This window comes from Hemicordylus capensis, chromosome 3 (genome assembly GCF_027244095.1).
Source record: "Hemicordylus capensis ecotype Gifberg chromosome 3, rHemCap1.1.pri, whole genome shotgun sequence".
Classification (NCBI taxonomy): Eukaryota; Metazoa; Chordata; class Lepidosauria; order Squamata; family Cordylidae; genus Hemicordylus; species Hemicordylus capensis.
Genome location: NC_069659.1, coordinates 263,786,668 through 263,806,268, shown reverse-complemented (window position 1 = coordinate 263,806,268; position 19,601 = coordinate 263,786,668). Strand labels below are relative to the sequence as shown.

The window sequence follows — 19,601 nt, the reverse complement described above, 5'->3', positions numbered from 1 at the left end:
AATCATTTTCAGCTAAGCAGGAAGGGATCCCACTGCTGCTTTCTGAATTCAAATATACTTTGCATGCTATTTTGGAACTAATTTGTTAAAACTGTTTGGGAGACTCGACTCAAGACGGTTTTAAAAACATTTTCAGATTTTCAGAGTATATTTAATAACAAGTTAATTGCATTATATTAGTGAAGAGAGGATATTGAAAACTGGTTTGTGCTGGTAAAGCATCAGGTGATGCCATGCTAAATTTTTAAGGCCCTGACTTGGCTGTTTCAGCTTGCTATCACATACTGCTGTAAGCTTACAGCTCTGCACTGCCTTGGAAAAGCGTCTGCTCTTATGCTTTGCTTTGTGTGTTCCCTCCTTGATTTTTGTTTTTTTGTTTTTCAGAGAAGCAAGTCTGAAACTAAGTTATTAATATGTGATTGATGACCCACTGAATCTGACACACTCCTCTTTTTACAGGAATATTCCAACTGTACTTCAGAACCCAACTGTCCTGCAAAAACAGCAGCAGCAAGCAGCTCACATTCCACAACCACTCACAACCCCACTTTGGTCTCAACCCTTAACCCCAAGCCCCTTGTCTTGGAGAAGGGAAGATTTCACGAATCTTTTACCAAGGCCAAGCCAGGGAGCGTCAAGATCCAGGCTGTCTCTTCAAGAGACCCAACTTCCAAAGTGACTCTACAGGGCCTATTGGAACCTCATAATAAAAATGGCACTCAGGAACAGGATCCTGGCCCAGTGGATCTGGATGATGCAAGCCTTCCAGTCAGTGATGTGTAATAATGGGAAGAGTTTGGAGAATGATCCATTTGTTTTTGGTCCTTGAATTTCCTTGATCAGACTTTCTGCCAAAGATGACTATGGGATGAAAGAACAAAGAATGGAATGTGGCTTATATAGATCTGTATGTGTTGCATACATTGAAATTTATGTATGTTTAAATAGTTATATGCTGCCTTGTACTGATTATCATAGCAGGCCTTTTGCTTTTTCTGCAGCCTGATGATAAATCACTTTCTAATGGGAAGGGGCCAAAATAAATGATTAAAAATTTGTTGCCAATAAGCAAGATACCAGCTGTTTTTCATCATCAGTTTGGCAAAACTAAGATTGGCATCTTAGTTTCTAATAAAAATGTCAACAGGTGTGACAATTCAGGCTACTAATAAGGAAGTTGGTTTTTAAAAATTTCCTCCCAAATATTGGCCATTGATATGTACTGAGTCTGTTCTTATGCGATCAACACTTTTGAACCTTATTGAACCTAGCAACGTTTCACATAATGCACTTTTCCTGTTTAGAAAGAGTCTTCTTTAGAAAAGACTGTGGGCTGGGGCAGATGTCATAGGAACACAGGAAGCTGCTATATATTCAGTCAGACCATTCATCCATCTATCTCAGTATTGTCCACACTGACTGAGAGTGGCTTTTTCAAGGTTTCAGGCAGGAATCTTTCCCAGCTCTACCTGGAGATGCCAAAGATCGACTCTGGAACCTTCTGCATGCAAAGCAGATGTTCTACCACAGAGCTATAGCACCATCCCCATGTCATACAGGAGTACACCCCACCCGCTGCTTGCCCAAGCCTTGGAAGAATTCTGCTTTTGATTGTGGTTAAAAACAAACCAAGATCAATTATGATGTCCAAACCTATCAATCTTGATCTAACATAATCAGCTTCCTTGAAATAAACCAAAATCCTAATTGCACTTCAAACTTTCGTTTAGATCTTGTTTATTTCAAGGACGTTGGTTGTGATAAATTAAAGTTGGTTGAGATGTCAAGTGATTTTGGTTTGTGTTTAACCCCATTTGGAGGTAGAGCTCTTTCAAGGCCTCAGCAAGCAGAAGGTGGGGCAGGGATTGTGCTCCTGAGGCTTTGGTAATTCTGTGGAACCAAATTTGACGGGTTTCACATGATATCTGAACTGGCCCTGTATGTACTGCAGTGTCTGAAATGTGCATGTTCCTCACTGAGATTACATATATTTCACAGCCACTGCATACTTCGCTAAACTATCTGTATAATCATGGCAGAGGAAAATGCTACATTATAATCATTGCATACATGTGGTTACCAAATATGAAGATTACCTCTGTAAGAAACTAGAATGTGAAGCATCCCTAAAGGGGAGAGCCACAGATCATTTACATGGACATAAGCCTGTTGACTTAATTGGAACTCCGCCTTTTTATAACTCTTTTGTGAATCATTGCCCTTCTTCCATAGAATTCTGCTCCCTTAGAATTCCAGCTATTTGGTGCTGTTAAACTTACATTAGAGTAATACAGCTATTTTGAATATTAAGCCTATTTTTGATGCACTCTTAAAGGTGAATTGTAACTTTTGCACATTTGGATATTAATGGACCACCAATAAGTAAGGGTGTTACGTGATTTTTTTTAAAGTAGAGAGAAGGGAAACTGGACAACTAAAATATTGTAAAGGTTTAACTAAAAGTATTTTATATTGGGCTTTGCAGAAATTAAATGTTTAAAACAATTACCTAAGATTTTATTTCTCTTATGTATGATTCCATGTGTTGTGAATGGTTCTTGTTTTATATTTGCGTCAGTAAAGACTGAACAAATTTTGTTCCATGCTGTTAACTGGTACTGAATTGTTCAACCATGCAATTGTGGCCTGTAACTTTTGGTGCACTAAATTGTATTAAAAGTGCCTGTTGGTTCTTCCTTCATGGTGTGCTAAATGTGGTGGGGTTAGATGGATACTGGACCTTGCTTTTATGGTTTTGAACCCTGGGGTTAAATTATTTGTGTAGCCTAATTCAGTACATGTATAACATGATATGCCAGGGAAGCCAGCATACCTGTATCTGCTAGTTGTTCAGTGGGATTTCTAAACTGGATATTTGTTCAAGGGATGTGGTGATAAAAATAATGGGTTTAAGAAGCGGATGTTAGATACTTGATTGGAATGAGCATGCACTGTTTTGTAGCATGCACTGTCTTTTTAGGTTGTGAAAATGTTTGCTTTAATCAATAAATGCCCCAGGTTTCACATGCTGCTTAATGCAATTCAGATTTTCCAGTTTTGCAGTACTGTGATTGCAGTATGTATAACGCTTGACAATGCATGCCAAAACAACAACACAGATGTGTGAATGTCAAATGTCAAGAACTTGAATAAATGGTAATACAGTTGAATTATGTCCTGGGGTACAGATAAGCAACCTTTTGTGAAACAAGTAGATCCCAAAGGAAGTTGTATGGGATCCTTATAGGCTGGGGTCTGCTGGTCTCTCTATCCTCTCCCCCTGGTGAGATGAGACCAAAAGGGTTATCAGCCTATATTCTACCCAATTCAATGGAGAGCCTAGGTGTTCTGTATTATAGGGTTTAATCTGATGTGGATTCTCAGCTGCCCCACGCCTAAAATCTCATTAGAAGACCGTGGCTCACAGTCCAATGAAATTTATTTTTATTTTACAAGCAGTGCCCAGTTTTCATTTGCTGACTAGACTGATAGAAGGGTCATATATTTTAAAAAATAACATTAGTTTCAAACGCAAGAATAATTTGGTCACTGTCCTTCCACTTGTTTAAACTGAAACTTGACAGTGATCAAATTCCCTGAAGCCAGCACTAGATAGAGGTAAGATGACATTCCTTCGTAATCCATACTATTTAAAAACTTCAGGGAGACTTTCAATACTATGATGACCAGCCCTATTAAGCCCTAAGGCTCTTGCAATAATGATCTGTGTTGGTTTACAGCATTAGACTTGAAACTTAGATTACTCTCACTCCATTATCACAACTGTGTGTTTTATTTTGGAATATAGTCTTTAGGGAACAGCTTAAATAGTCGGTAGGCTCCAAAGCAATGTGCCCAAGAAAATGCCTTTCCCACAAAATTGCTTGATCTATTTTCCCTCTAAGATTGCTTGAACTATTCACAGCGGTTTCTCATGTGATCTTCTGCTGGTATCTGCAAGGGGGCTCATTCTGCATACCAGTCTGTGAACTGTCTGTCTTTATCATCCATGTTTGTTTTGCATGCAAAAACATGCATCGAGATATAGAAGAATTTTACACAATTGGTGCAGTCTGAATCTTACATTGTACCCTTTCTGATTCCATTGTCTCAGCTCTCTAAAATTTTTGTTCTTCATTTTTTGTGTGGATTTGCACCTTCTACTTATACCCCTAGATTTGTTACTAATTCTGTCTGCTAGCAAAAGCTAAGATCCTGGATCCTAAAAAATGGCTACTCTTGTGTTTCTGGTAAGCAGCTACTTTAGATTTCCAGGTTGCTTCCCTTTTTCCAGGATACTGGTTACACTTATTGAAAGGTACATGGGTGCAAATGTAGCCTGTGAATAAAATAAGCCCCATGCCTGCAAATCTGAGGAGTAAAGACCTGTGTAGAGAAATGCAAAGATTTGGTTCTGTCACAGTGAAAAACTGAAGTTAGATGAGTGATAGTGTGGGCGAAAGACAGGATAGAGTAGTAGCAATGCTTAAATGCAGTGATCTTGTTTCAGATGGATTCGTTATAATAGCACCTTTATATTTCTGAACCATAAGCTAAACATTTTGCAAGCAGTGTTTGTAAATTACTTTTATTTGCCACCTTGGTTACATGTGAAAAACAAGTTGAATGTTATAAGTAGTTTAGTAGCAGACATCTTGACTTGTATCAAAAATAGCCAATAGGTGTTTGAAACCTTTATTTTCACAAATATGTACTTTGTGGGAGAAACTAAATTGGAGTGTGTGTGTGTGTGTGTTGACAATACTTTAACATAGTTTTAGATTTTCTGGTTGTGGTACAGTTTCTGCATTGCATGTTGTTTTATTCTTTCTTGATATTGCCAATTTTACATAACGAATTTGAAACAAAACATCTAAGAATCCTTATTGGACTCTTTTAAAACCAATCAGCTTAGTAGTTCTGTAGTGTGGGGAAAATATTTGTGGTTGGTAAAATTGTCAGGGTCTTATTTATAAGTACTTTTTATAAAATTGATGAACACCTGTTAAATTATTTTAGAACCTGTGCTGTTTTCTGTAAATATGTCACACATAAATTGTTAATAAATTGACTTCAATAACTAAATACCGCAATCCTATCAGACTACTACATTTAGTGTACTTCAAAAGATAAATGTTAATATTGACTGAAATTATTTTTGCATTTTTTTCCTGAATTCACAGAACACTCTACTGAAATGTTAAGAAATAAACAATAACAGACCTGTTGTGAAAACATTACTTTCTACAATACAATAATCCTTTGGTACCATCAGGCCTTAAAATACAGTGATACCATGTCTTGTTTTGTTTAAATGTCATCTGGTATGGTCATTTGCTAGTAGTGTGTTCATTTGGTGGTGGTCTGGTAAGAAGATACCCTAGTCACTTGTGAATACCAATGGTTGTATTTGTTTGCTTCAAAAGTAAATTTTACAGTTCTCTAATAGTTTGGGTTGGCCTATTTCCTTTAGCAAAGCAACTGAAGGTTTTAAACATCAACTCTTTATTCATCATACCTTAATACTAAATGTATGACATCACCAGCTGTTTTTCCTCAGGATATATTCAACAGCAGGTACAATCTGTACCTCACTCTAGTAGAGGCCCCTGACTAGGATCTAATTCTGAGTTTTGTACTAGGGTCACTTCAGTGACTTATATGGATATGAATACGACCAATATTTATACCACTTTTCAACAAATGTTCACAAAGTGGCTTACATAGATATTAAATAAACAAAATGGGTCCCTGTCCCCAAAGGGCTCACAATATAAAAAGCAACAAGATTAGCAATAGCAATAGCACTTACATTTATATACCGCTCTATAGCCGAAGCTCTCTAAGCGGTTTACAATGATTTTTTAGCATATTGCCCCCAACATTCTGGGTACTCATTTTACCGACCTCGGAAGGATGGAAGGCTGAGTCAACCTTGAGCCCCTGGTCAGGATCGAACTTGTAACCTTCTGGTTACAGGGCGGCAGTTTTACCACTGCGCCACCAGGGGCTCTATGTATGACATCACCAGCTGTTTTTCCTCAGGATTAGACACCAACATCAGCCACTGGAGGCTGTGCTGGAGATGGATAGGGCCAATTGCTCTCCCTTGCTAAATAATGAGAATCACCACTTTAAAAGGGTGCCTTTTTGCTAAGTTAGCAAATATTTTTAAATATGAATATTTTTATTTATGTTTCCCCCTCAGTGTTTGGACAGATACATGAGATACATAGGCCCTTCCCACAAGCTTGCTGCTGAAGCTGGGAGCCAGCTGATCTCTTCATCAGTTCTAACATGTTACCTGGCTGGCCCACTTGGGGGCAGATCTAGTTGCAAGTTAGTATATGTTCCAGCTTGTCATAGATCTACTTGTCAGTTCCAGTTTACTGTCTGACAAACCAAATTGTTTTTCTTGTTCTTGTCTGTGTGTTGAAAGAATTTCAAATGTGTTAAGACCAGCACAGGAAGGTATTTTTAGGGCAAAGGGACAGTTTCCTTTTCCTTTATCCCCAAAAGACATTTGAGACTTTTCTCATGCTATAAAATACAGTGTTTAGGATGGAATGTGCTGACTGCTCAAGTTGGGCAGTATTTCAAATATGTCCTTATGTAGCACACATTACAGTTTGGGACTGTAAAGCCAATTAATTAAGGACAAAAGAGTAAAAAGCAAAAATTTTATCAGGTAGCAAGCTTTTAAAAGTTAGTGTACATATTAATCTACATAGCAATTAAATACAAGTGGTTTAGCTCCTAGAGTAATCTTACAAGACACAAGTTGAAGTAATTTTTAATACAATTATAAAGTAATGGAGTTGTAGTATTTTTGTGTCTTGAAGAATATCATGTACAGCTTTGGTCTTAGCTACCTGAAATATAATCTTGAGCCCTGTTACTTAGCTATGGGAAATATGGAAAGTAGGAATACTAGCTAAATACTGCTTCCTATTTAACAGGTCCCCCCCATAGGCCATTGTTTGAGAAGCTTTGTTTTGTATGTTCAGTTGTCTGACAATTACTTTGTCAAGTGATGTGGAACATAAGCCCATGTGTATTGAATTGGAAGTAAGCCCTACTGAGTTCACTCAGATTGACTCCTAAATAAGTCTTGCAATGGTAACTAAGCTGTTGGACAGTGGAATCGTTTGCCTCACATATTGGTGGGATCTCTTTCTCTGGAGTTTTCAGAGAGGGACTGGATGGCCATCTGTCAGGGAGTGCTGTAGGAGTTTTCTGCACTGATCCAGAGCCTTGGATGGGAATGCCACCATGGTCCCTTCAGCTCAAATTCTATGACAGGATTGTAGCCTCAAACAGACAATATCATTAGTGACCTTGTGTTTTCGTGGGTGAGGAGGAATTAATTCAGACATTATAGAGAAACACACATACATACAAAAGAGTATGGATTTACTTTCAACGTCTGTCACATTGGGTCTGACAGGCTTGTCAGACTCAGTATGCTCGCTGCTGACAAAATTATCAGACTGAATTCCTACAGGAGCCTCAAAAGTTGGAACTCTTTTCTGAGATCCCTACTGTTGTGTCAGTACTTGGCTAGAGTAATGATGTCTTCGTTGGACCCTGGCATGCCCTCTCCTCCTCCTGCCTTAACTCGGATTAGGTGGCAGCCAGGAAGCTGCATACTGTGAGACTCCATCTCACAGCACACTTTCAAAAGTGGCTTCCATATAAAATATATTTTTTTCTTTGTGTGTTTAGGTTGCCAAGTGATGCCAGGGATTGTGGGAATCTCCCAAACCAGATGTGTCCCGCACAATCCCTGGTGCCTTTCGGGGACCCAACAGAAACGTAAAGTGGGTGGGGGGGCGCCTATACACTTTACACAGACAAAGAGTGCAAGTTGCTGGCTTAGTGCTCCATTTAGCGTGAAGAAGAGAATGTGCTGCCTCTTGTCACCCACCCAGTCCCAGCTAAGGTGTGGGGGGGAGAGCAGGAGCAGTCCAACAAAAATGTCAGCATTCAGACTGAATCCAACCTGACACTTCAGACCCAACAGCTGGGAGGGGCAACGTTGGCCTTCCCCACAAAGTTGGATAAGAATCTGACATTTGGGGCCATGTGTAGGCCTACGAAAGAGCATGTGCGGGAAGCTTACAGATTATTTTAATGGAAGTTCATATTAATTTCTAACTGAACAGCAACAGACAGAAACATGGAAAACATCCTTGGGAAGGGGCTGTAGCTTTGAGGTAGAGCATCTGCACTGCATCCAGAAGGTCCCAGGTTCCATCCTTGGCATTTTCAGATGCAGCTGGAAAAAGACTCCTGCCTGAAACTTGTGAGCCACTGCCAGTTACTGTAGACAATATTGGGCTAGATGGACCATCTGACTCAGTATAAGGCAACTTCCAATGTTCAGCTTGAGATGATCAGTACGGTTTGGGTTCAAGGGAAAATGTGTCTATATTAAAAGGTATAATTGTGAACTATCTGTAGTCATTTTTTGAAGGGTAGAATATCTTGTTTATGAACAGACAGATACACACATTCTTGCACCTCTCTTTTATCAGCCTTCTAAATGGTCTCTTAGCCAAAGTGTCATCACAGATTGATATCTCCAGTAATACTGCAGCATCAATCTCCAAAGATTCACTTTCATTGCCCTGCCCTCTTATTCGAACTATCCTCCTTGTTGAATGTCATCTCATGCATTAATTATGAGGATCTATGATACTCCAGGTCCCATAGGGCTAGTGTCCTGATCACCTTGTAGTGAGTAGAGCCAGATGTAAACTGTGATTAAACAATGGAAGGAAGGGAGCTGGTCTTGTGGTAGCAAGCATGACTTGACTCCTTAGCTAAGCAGGGTCTGCCCTGGTTGCATATGAATGGGAGAAGTGTGTGCGCTGTACGATATTGTCCTCGGAATGGAGCCACTCAGAAGAGATTTCTATATCAGATGGTATACAAATTCAGTAAATAAACAAATAAATAAGCAGAGTTAATAAAGATCTGTCCCCCATCCTGGGCTTCTGTACCACAATTCACGATTTTTTGTTTGGTCTATCACTTATGCCTGTCATGATTGATTCATATGGTTTATTTGCATGGAATTATCAAGATTTGTGATTTAGTTTTTGGCTTTTGTTGTAAGCTGCATTTGTGTTTCTACTAGTTTCTATTTAGGAGTACCTGCAAGTAAAAATTATTGCAATGTACGATCTATTATTCAGATCTACATTTTAGTCATAGGCATAGTTCTAAGTACTGCATTCCTAATGGTTAAGAAGCAACCCTTGGACATTCCTGTGAGTTGTGATTTGATGACTGATTTAAGGTGTCACAGTCTTAAGAGCACAGGATAACCAGAGGTGGGCCCTGAAAGAAGTACTCTGCTACCATTGCACAATGGCTGGGTGACCTCAAAGATTAGAAACGGGGTCTTTAGTTTCTGGGTATGGCACACATCTGACCTGATCACTGGTGGATTGTTGCAGCCAGGGCCGGCGCGTCCATTAAGGCGAACTAGGCAGTTGCCTAGGGCGCCAAAATGGAGGGGGCGCCGCGCTGGCCAGCCTGCCGCCCCCCCACCCCGAGTGGTCAGCCTGCAGGCCCCTGCCTGGCAGGGGAGAGCGAGGGGCCAAGAAGGCAGGACAAGGCAGCAGCCCTTTGTCTGGTGGCGGGGCGAGGCGGGGGACCCAACCCGGGGCTGCCGCCGCCCCCCTCCCAGGGCTCCCCCCGCCACGCGCGGCTGGGGCCAGGCAGGCAGCAGCAGCAGCAGCAGGCCCTGACCAGCCCCCGAGGCAGCAGCAGCAGCAAGCAGGCGGCGCCGCCTCCTCTGGGGGCAGGGTGGGACTCAGCTCGCTCTCTCCAGCCGCGCCGCGCCTGCTGGACGGAGCAGTCCAGGCCTTGCGAGGACCGCCTTCGCCTCCCACTCCAGAGAGAGCCCCCCGCGCAGAGGCTCCCACCGAAGGCCAGCCAGCAGGGGCACCTGCTGAGCAGTGGCCTGCTGCTGCTGCTGGGCACCCTGCAACCCCGGCCAGCCCGCCCCCGCGCCCTGCTTTGCCCAGCCTGCCAGTTGCGGCTGCAGGAGGAGGAGGAGGAGGAGGAGGAGGAGGGTGACCACCCTCACCCCGGAGTCCCGACCGGCCACTGGGCGCCCCAGAGCCGCCGTCAGCAGCGGGCCGGCTCTGCTGAGTGACTATCAGCACGGGAAGCCCGCCGCGGCTGAGTCGAGGGCCTCGGTGGTGGCGCCCGCCCAGCAGCAGCCTGGCAGTTGTGCGGCAGGAGGGCGGAAAGCAGCGCCTGCTTGGTTGGCCGCGGAGGAGAGGCTTGCAAGGAGGAGGCTGAGGCCGCTGCTGCCGCCGCCTGCAAGAAGGCTGCCCCCCCGCCCCGCACACTCAGCGGGCTGCCGCTGCTCCCTCTCTGGTGGGGAGGGGTAGGGTTAGGGTTGTGGGTGGCACAGAGACATCAGGCAAGAGGGCTGCAGAAACCAGCAGCCACAGCCCCGGGAGATCCTGGCAGTGCCTGGTGGCCAGCAGTAGCCAAAGGGCCACCAGCTCCATGGCAAGACACCACCACCTCCCCCCAGCCCCCCTGGACCCAGCCAGCTGGCTCACTGCGGGGAGAGACTGCCCAGAAGGGTCCCCCCCCATCCCTACTGCCTCTCATCCCATTGGCTCCCCTGGCTGCCTAGCTCCTGCAAGTCTGCTCCATGGGCCCCACATTAGGGAGGTGCATGGAACTGGCCTGGGGTAACTTTAAGGGCAGGGGAGGGTGCACTTCTCTCCCCTCCCCGCTCTCGATTTCCTAAAAGTCCGTTGGGCTGGCATCGTGCCGCCCTGTTGCCCCCTTTACCAGATGGATCTGGAGGTACTCAACATATCTGTGCGCGTTGGGTGCGTGTGCAACGCACACAGGCGTGTCAAGTACGTCCAGTTACATCCGGTAAAGGGGGCAACGCTGCTGCCCCGATGAGCGCTGGCGGGGGGGGGGATTTCAAATTCTGTGCTTTTCATTCTTCCTATAATACATCTGTGTTTGAAATATGATTGGCCGGGGTGAGGGGGGCGCCAGAAGGTGATCTCGCCTAGGGCGCAAAAAACCCTAGCCCCAGCCCTGGTTGTAGCATATAAAGATCATGCCACTGGGAGCTTCCATCTATATCATAGAGGCGCTGAGTTTTATTTATTGTGTAGTAGTGCTAGATTTTGCACTACTTACGTGGCTGAGCAATTCGGGTCCTTAGGCGCAAATGACTGGTTTCCAGTCGCACTCGCTAGCTAATTCTATAACGTTCTCAATATTTGGAATAGCACCTGGAAAACCCAAACGCCAGCGTGGTTCTGAACGTGTGAAAGAACGTGTAAGCCGCTGGCTCAGGGAACTTCCAGCCGAGCCTCTCGCTTTGTGGAAACTGACTTTGGATGAAAGCTTTACGATTTGCGGCTGTTCCCTGCCCCACTTGGCGCCGCAGCGCGTTGCCGTTCCTGCCCTGCTGATTGTATAAGCCTGCTAAGTCCCCTCCCAGCCCTCACCACAAAGCCACAGGCTTTGCCCCACGCGCGCGGCAGCTGCGTTTCCCTCCCCAGGCTCCTTTTAAAAGCGGCTCTTCCCGCCCCAGCCCCATCTGTGCGCCCTGACGAGCCAGGCGGGATAGGCCGAGGCGAGCCGTCTACAGTGACATCCGCACCAGCTCCTCTCTCCGCCCCGCACGCAAGATCCCCCCCCGCCCGCCCGCCCGCCCTCTCTCTCTCTGCTTCTTTCTCCAGCGCTAGTTTCGGCCGCGCTGTGTCTTGCCCGCTGACGTTGTGCGTATTTTGCTCGCTGGTCGCTTCCCGCCTTCGTTCCGAGGAAGACATGAGGGCGCTTCTGTGGGCTTTGGCGCTGAGCTGGTGCGGCTGTGTGCTGAGGCTGCCGGGCGGCTCGGCTCAGCTGTTCGGGCGGCGCTATGAAGAGCGGGCTTGTCCCGACCGCTGCGACCGCTCGCGCTGCCCGGAGCTGCCGGCCGAGTGTGCGCAAAGCGGCGAGGCGCTCGACTCTTGCGGCTGTTGCCCCGTTTGCGCCGCACAGGAGGGCGAGCCTTGCGGGGGGCCGCCGGCTGGAGAGCCGTCCTGCGCTGAGGGGCTCTTGTGTGTCCTGTCGCCCGGCGGGGCCGGCGTGGCGGCTTCGGCCACCGTGCGCAAGCGGGCCAAAGGCGGTCGCTGCGTTTGCGCCAGCAACGAGCCTGTGTGCGGCAACGACGGCAGGAGCTACGCAAACCTGTGCCAACTGCGGGCTGCTAGCCGGCGCTTTGAGGGCCAGCGCCAGCCGGCCGTCATCGCCATCCAGCGGGGTGCCTGCGGCCAGGGTAAGCTGCCCGCGAGGAAAGCCGGGCGGGGGCGGGAGGACTGCTGGTTGCTGTGGCTTCGAATCTAAATTAGGGGAGAGTGTGAGGGAAACGGAGGCAATACCGAATGTCTCAACTGAAATAGTACCTGGGGATGTATTTTACGTACAGGTGATACTGGGGTCCTATTCAAAATAAGATGTGTTTTCATTACTTGACCCCCCCCAAGCACTTTGTACATGGTCAGAAGGGGCGTAGCTATAATTGGACGAAAGGGTTCAAAGAATATAGCCCCCTAGCTCCTGAGGGCCCCCCAGCTCCATCTCTCCCTATTTTCTTCATTATCTCCCTCACTCTGGGGGGGTGCCAGAGAGAGGGATGAACACGGGCCCCCTCTCCCCTAGCTACGCCCCTATAAAATTCTCCGCAAGGACCAATTTTGGTACTGACAACAGTGTCTCAGCTGAACCCAGGTTTCCCACACTTCATTATCTTTGCTCCCTTCTAAAACATGAAAAACCCACTTAGCTTCCTGCTGCCTTGATGAGTAACTAGAAGTTTTCTGGAGTCTGCCACTTTGGCATCCATTTGTTCTTGTCCTGCCGCTTGGCTTGTAGCAGCTAAGGGTTAAGGTAGGGAGCTCTAAGGTAGGGAGCTTTAGCCCTGAGGGGACTGCCGCTTAAAAGAAGAAGAAACCAAATTCTTTGGTTGAAGTCCAGTGTGTCATTTGAGTTATTTCCAATACCTTGGAGAGTTCACATTATTCCCGGAATGCATTTTTCTTTCCAAAATGTAAATAATAGTTGTAGCCATGATGACAGATGGAGAGGAGGAGAACATTAGTCAGGATGTGGAGAAAGGGGCTGGTGAGGAGATGGGTCTGGTTTGGGTACGAAGTCAGGGACAGACAGTCTAGGGAGGGTGCGGAATGGTGTGTGCCAAGGATGTTCATGGACTGGATGTGAAGTTAATGGGCTGGAAAAAGGGCAGTGGAAAGTGATGAGACAGAAACATGAGAGCAAATCTGATGTTGGGCAAAGGGAGCAAGGGTGTATGTGGTGAGATGAGAATGCAAGGATCAGTTCCTGGGTAGGCTTGAAAGGAAACATGAGTTGGGGAAAGAGGGCTGTGCTATCCTTGGAAAGGAGAAGAGGGTGGGGAGTTGGATGCAGGGGGTCTGAGGGAGCCTGAGGCAGATGATGAAGGATGGGGGTGTATTAGATTTCCTGATCCAATAGCAAACCACCAATGATTATTATTTATTCCTTCAAATTGCTGCTCTTTATGCAATGTCTATTAGTACCTGCTGCCTACTAGATATAAGCACTTTCATTCTGCTTTACAGTGGCCTAATACCGCTAGTAAATGTGTGAAACACATTATGAAAGATCATGCAGTTTATATGATGGATCATTTTAATATCTATTGATAATACCCCCCCCTTACTGGTGTTGGTATTTTTTTGGTCTGCAGTTGAATTATCTAACTTAAGAGATACTAAATGCCAAACTATATGTCAGTCTTCTAGTTTAAAAGAAAGATGAAAAACAGATAAGAGGCTGAAAGTTTAAACAGAGGGGAAATGGTTAAGACAAGGGCTCCATGTCTTCTAATCACTCACGCTGCCCTCATATTTCCTCCAACTGTTTTTCACGTGCAGGAGAAAAGATAAAAGTACCTGCATTTTTTTTACTGTTGGTTGAAAAGCAGATTGTGGTGTAATTTTGAGCCAAAAAAGCAGCCTCTTCTCTTTGCTCAACATTGAAGCTTTCCTGGCTACTTTTATTAAAAAAAACAAAATGAAGTTGAAAAACTGTTACGCATCTGTTGTGTAACAACAGTTTGCCTTGTCTAACACTTTCCTAGAGATGTTTACTTTTATAAGAGCATGACTGAAGAATCAACAAAATTTCTGCCCTTACTAGTCACTTACCTGTTTTCTGCCTAAGACTGCAGTTCATTGCATAATTACTTGGGAGTGATTCCCATTGAACACAGTAGGATTTGCTTTTGAATAAAGAAAAATAGAATTGGACTATAAGGCTGCAGTCTTGTGCACCCTTGGGAGCAGTGTTCCCTCTCTGCTTGGGAGTAAAGGCCAAACGGGATGTAATTGTGGTAGAATTAGATCCTATAAAGCACTGAGGTGCAGTAAGATTATTTCAAACACAGTATGAGCAGATAAGAGGGGTGCTGTACCTCCCCCTGAAAATGGGGCATTGTATCTCTCCTTGTTCTAGTGAAGCTCCATTACCTCCATTGGGAGAAAAAATAACTGAACTAGAATTCTAGAACTAAATTATGTGGTCTGGAAGCACATAGACTCTGAGTAACTTTGAAGTGCCTCCATTTATAAGAATGTGAATGAAAGGTCATGCAAACATCTGGCAGACATCGGGATAAAGGATTTAGAAGCAAGCACTTCCTCTTTTGTGTGTGTGTGGGGGGGGGTGTCTTGAAGCAACATCTTATTTTAAAAAGGATGAAACTATCTCATGTTTGGATATATCTTTTCTCCATGCATAAAGCTGTTCTTTCCTGACATTTTTTCCATATTCAAATGGCTTTTGAACAGAATTTAAAGTGGCTGGTAGAACTTGTTAACGTCCATCCATTATTCTGTATTACAGTTTTGGGGTTTTTGTTATGTGATGCAATTTTAAGATGACAATATAGCTTAGCTCTATCATTTTGGAAAGTGATACTAATATGTGACTTTGCTAAATGTGATCCCTCAGAGTAGAAGTAGCTGAAATGCTTAATCTAGATGTGTCTGAAGGGCTTTATAGCTAGGTGCCCTTGGGTCAAGTGATGTCATGGAAAATGAGTCAGAAATGCAAAGTTGGCAGCCTCAGCAGAATGAATGATTGATGAATAGATACTACAGGCCCATGGACCATTTCTTGGCAATGTAAAACCCAACTCATCAAAACCTGCACTTCATCAGTTTGTTATGATACATTTAGCTTGAGAGGAACAAAAAAAATAAAAGCTTGATTAACCTCATCATGCCCTATTTATATAAAAGTATGGAGTGGACAAACCAGTCAAAGCTGAGATATGGTTTTGAGATTGACATGAAACAAGAACCATCGTGTTGCACTGCTGGAGGAGGCCTGGGTTCAGATCCATCCTCTAGCTATGAAGTTCACCAGATAGCCTTAGGCAAATTACTTTTGCTCAGTCTAAACTAGGGTTGTTAGGATAAAATGAGAGAACTCAGAGCTTCTGGGAAATCGTAGCAAATAACTAAATTGCAAGGTGGCCTTAATTTCCCTAACTGGAATTAACAGATAACCATAGAAGTGAACTAAAATAATATCTTTGATCATTTGCTCTGAAATCCCCCTTTCAGTCTCTTGGTTGATATCATGACTCTGAACTTTTTTCATTATTGATATTAAAATCAACTTCCTTTTTGGACACAATTTGAAAATGAAAATGCTAGTTTTTAGCTTGGTTTTGCATAACTATACAAAGAAATGACTTTCAACATGCTATTGTTTTCCATGGGCACATATGCATATGCTGCTCAACATGTGCAGAGGTTTTGCAAAACTAGATTTCACATACGTGAGATTACATAGCAGTCATACAAGTCATTCGATTTCAGATTTACAGGAAGTCCTTGACTTAAAATGGCCCGAGTTAAGAAAAAGTCACATAAGACATTTGTAAATTCCCACCTTGTTTCAGCTTTACAACAGCTTGCCGTGGGAGGTGAGGCTCCACTAGATGGCCATTGGTGGGTGGTCTAGAGGAGGCGGCGGCGGCGACAATGGCAGTTCAGGTTCACATTGTCATCTAGGGTGGCAGTATTGAAGCCAGCTACTGTTGCATCTGAAACTACAGAGGGATCGACTGACATGCCTTCCCATCACTACCGCTGCCTCTTCCACTCCTCCTCCTCCTCAAGGCTTAGCTGTGTGTGGTGATGACAGGAGGGAGACAGCCCAGCCTGTTTTCAGCCCACACCCTCCTTCCTTCCATGTCTAGCAATTGCCCAGGAAGAGGAGGAGTTGGAGGCAAGCTACTCAGTTACCTCCCTTCCTTCCATGGAAAAGTGAGAAAGAGCCAGGAAGGGACTGGGAAGGGAGTGGGTGGCAAGGATTAGCAAGTTCTGATTCCCTACCATCAAATTCTCCGCTGCATGTCTGTGCCTAACACCCTACCAGTTTGATAGCAGCAGAAAAAGAAAACAGGTTGTTTCAGGAATCAAATCCCCATTTAGAACACTGTTTCCTATAGGGAAATGGGTTCCAGTTTAAGATGTTTTGACTAAAACACAGTTTTCAGGAAACAATTGTGTCATGAGTCTGAAGATTTTCTGTATCTTGTATAAACACCATCACTTTCCAACTGCAATCCTGTACACGCTGACCTGTGAATGAAACCCATTCAGTATCATGGTTGGGACTTACTTTTGAGTGAATTTGCATGGAATTGGGCAGTCAGTGGCCAGCAGCCTTGCAGTACTTTGAAAGATGAGGCTGACCTGATTCTTCTGTTTAAAAATTACTGTTAGAAGCTATGTGCCCTTAGAACATGGCTTGGTTTTCTAAAATATTAGTCACAGGTTAATTATGCAGATGACAATGCTCTTGAGACTTATTTGATTAAAAACACATCCTGATAGTTTCAGAATGGAAGCAGCTGCAATCCATTTGAATATTTCACTATCCTCTCTTCAGTTCATGATTAAATCAGTGTTGTAACCAAAGATGAAACCCTATTTGTAAAAATTTAACTGTTAAAAAAAATTTCCTTTGTCCCTAGTGGAAAACCACAATGCCACTGTGAAAAGAAGATTTTTCACAAAACAAGAAATTATTTTTTCTTTAAATGTTGTATGGTAACTAATTGGGAAGTATGCCACTGTCAGTTAATCTCCCTGTAATCAGTTTAAGCTTCATTGCCACACTAGCCTAACCTACAAGAGATATAGAAAGCTCTATATATTAGAGTTATATAAAGACAGGAGAGGAGAGAGGAGAGGAGAGCTGGTCTTGTGGTAGCAAGCATGACTTGTCCCCATGACTTGTCCCCATAGCTAAGCAGGGTCCACCCTGGTTGCATATGAATGGGAGACTTGATGTGTGAGCACTGCAAGATATTCCCCTCAGGGGATGAAGCTGCTCTGGGAAGAGCAGAAGGTTTCAAGTTCCCTCCCCCTGGCTTCTCCAAGATAGGGCTGAGAGAGATTCCTGCCTGCAACCTTGGAGAAGTCGCTGCCAGTCTGTGAAGACAATACTGAGCTAGATAGACCAATGGTCTGACTCAGTATATGGCAGTTTCCTATGTTCCTTTCTAGAGCTCTATATATTAGAGCTCTCTTTATGTAGTATTGTGACTCAGTCTTCCCAAAATATCCACCTGATCTCTGTTTAATATGAGTACAGCTTGGACTTGTAAAGTATTTCCCAAGCCCCTTAAATATTCATATTTATTTTATCAATGTGTTAATATTATTGTTTATATTTCCATATAGCATATTTATATAATTTGATCACTTTGAAGAAAGACTAAAACTCTCCTTTCTGTCCAGAAGCGTGATCAAATGGAAATCTTAATGAAAATCTCATCTCCTTTCAAATGCAGACGTATGCTTGTTTAAAAATAGTCTTGTATTTATAACTTATTCAGCACAATACTTTAACTGCTATTGTTTTTGTTGGGTCCAATTGAGTGAGACAATAGATTTGAATAAAGGCTATATAACATTAAAACTGCCAGTAGAAAAGCTACTAGAACTCTACAGAAAATTCCATTGCAGCCTTTTGTGGTGGGGAGAGTGGTGGTGGTGTTGGGTGGGGGGGGCACGGTGACCAGCATTCTAAAAGTAAACCTGCTGGAGCTTGCTGAAACAAGCATGTTCTTACAAGAAACCCCCAAAAGGATATAGCCTGGCCTCGAGAGGGGGTGCCATAACTTTGGTGCTGTAACTAAAAGGATAATGTTTCATTTGCCTCTGAAGCAGTTTTCCACAGCCGGAAGCCTTCAGCAAGGTCTCCTAAGTTGTGACAAACCTTAGTGAATTCCTTACCTTCTCTGGATCCCTTCCCTTGTATACACGGAGTTTGCTCACCAATCTGTGTTCTTGGATTGCTGCATGGAGGGGAGGGAATGGATCATCTCCTTATTGTTACAGACAAGTACATAAAAGTTACTTGCTCACAAACATTTTTACCATGTTGTTGCCCAAAGTCATTGGTTTCAATTAAAGAGCTTGAAAATAACTATCTTCATATTTATAAACACTTTCCTGCTTGCTCAGCACTCTTTTTTTGCCACGTGAAGATAAATTTACAAATCTGAATTATCTAATATTGATCCTAAATGCTCCAAGTGTTTCATAAGGTTTATTAATCCTTACAGTATCCAGGTAACACATACCGATATTTTTCCCATTGTTAGGATGGAGGATGGAGGCTCAGAGACAGTGGCTTTCAAAGTTTGTGACTAGCCAAGATTTGATCCAAGTACATAATTCTTCCTTCCAGCTCGCTGTCTTCAGTAGTATACACTTCCGTGATGTGAAAGCCTTTTCTAAAACATTTGCAATGTTAATGCTGACCTAGAGAGTTGAGAACAAATGTGTTCCTCAAAGGTATGTTAGAATGAATTCTCACTGGACAAGACTTTCAAGCCCCATAGAAATTAATGGAACTTAAGTTAGCCATAACTAACTTGTCTCCTTGACTTCAATGGTATTGAAATCATGATTGACTAATCTGGTTTGTTTATTTGTTTATTTATTTAATTCATATACCGCCTGATTCCAAAGGCTCTAGGTGGTTTACAAAAACACAATCAAAACAGAATAAAAAATTATTAAACAATTAAAATTTAAAACATTCAAAGATTACCATAATTAAAAGATTTAAACAACAAATAAAATTTTAATACATTCAGAAATTATTATGTTAGCTCGTGCAGTTAGTAATTTGATTGAGATTGCTGCCAAAGAATTAAAGGATAGTGTGTCAAGCCTACTACTTTGGGGTGGGGGAGGCTGTTTGTTAGGGCTGTGCCTCATGTTGTACCCAACAAACAGTCTTTTGGGCATTGTTGGAACTTGGAGGAAATTCCAAACGACAGTAGGAGACTCCACTGTAGTTAGAACTGCAACTGAGATCCCCACTGCTATGAGATTCTGTGAGAGCTCCAACCTGTCTGTTGTACCCCTTCTTCTCCTTTTTACATTTGGTTCCGGAGGCAGCAGTCAAGCTCTACTGCTTCCTCTTTGCTCTGTGTGTCAAACGCACACAGGAAGCTGTGTCCTTCAACTTCCGTTAGAAGGACGTCT

General features: G+C 43.7%; 2 protein-coding genes across 10 annotated transcripts in view; both read left to right on the top strand.

Annotated features, from left to right (window-relative positions):
- Positions 1-5,446, top strand: part of PLEKHA1 (pleckstrin homology domain containing A1) — an 83,142-nt gene extending 77,696 nt beyond the window's left edge. For all 9 annotated transcript variants that reach the window (XM_053308589.1, XM_053308587.1, XM_053308588.1 and 6 more), the window contains one exon: positions 460-5,446. In XM_053308589.1, coding sequence (XP_053164564.1) covers positions 460-679 — 220 coding nt within the window. In that variant the 3' untranslated portion in view covers positions 680-5,446. The remainder of the gene's footprint in view (positions 1-459) is intronic.
- Positions 5,447-11,635: 6,189 nt separating this feature from the next.
- The window catches only part of HTRA1 (HtrA serine peptidase 1), an 81,415-nt gene continuing 73,449 nt past the window's right edge, over positions 11,636-19,601 (top strand). The window contains exon 1 of the mRNA XM_053312438.1: positions 11,636-12,316. Coding sequence (XP_053168413.1) covers positions 11,827-12,316 — 490 coding nt within the window. The 5' untranslated portion in view covers positions 11,636-11,826. The remainder of the gene's footprint in view (positions 12,317-19,601) is intronic.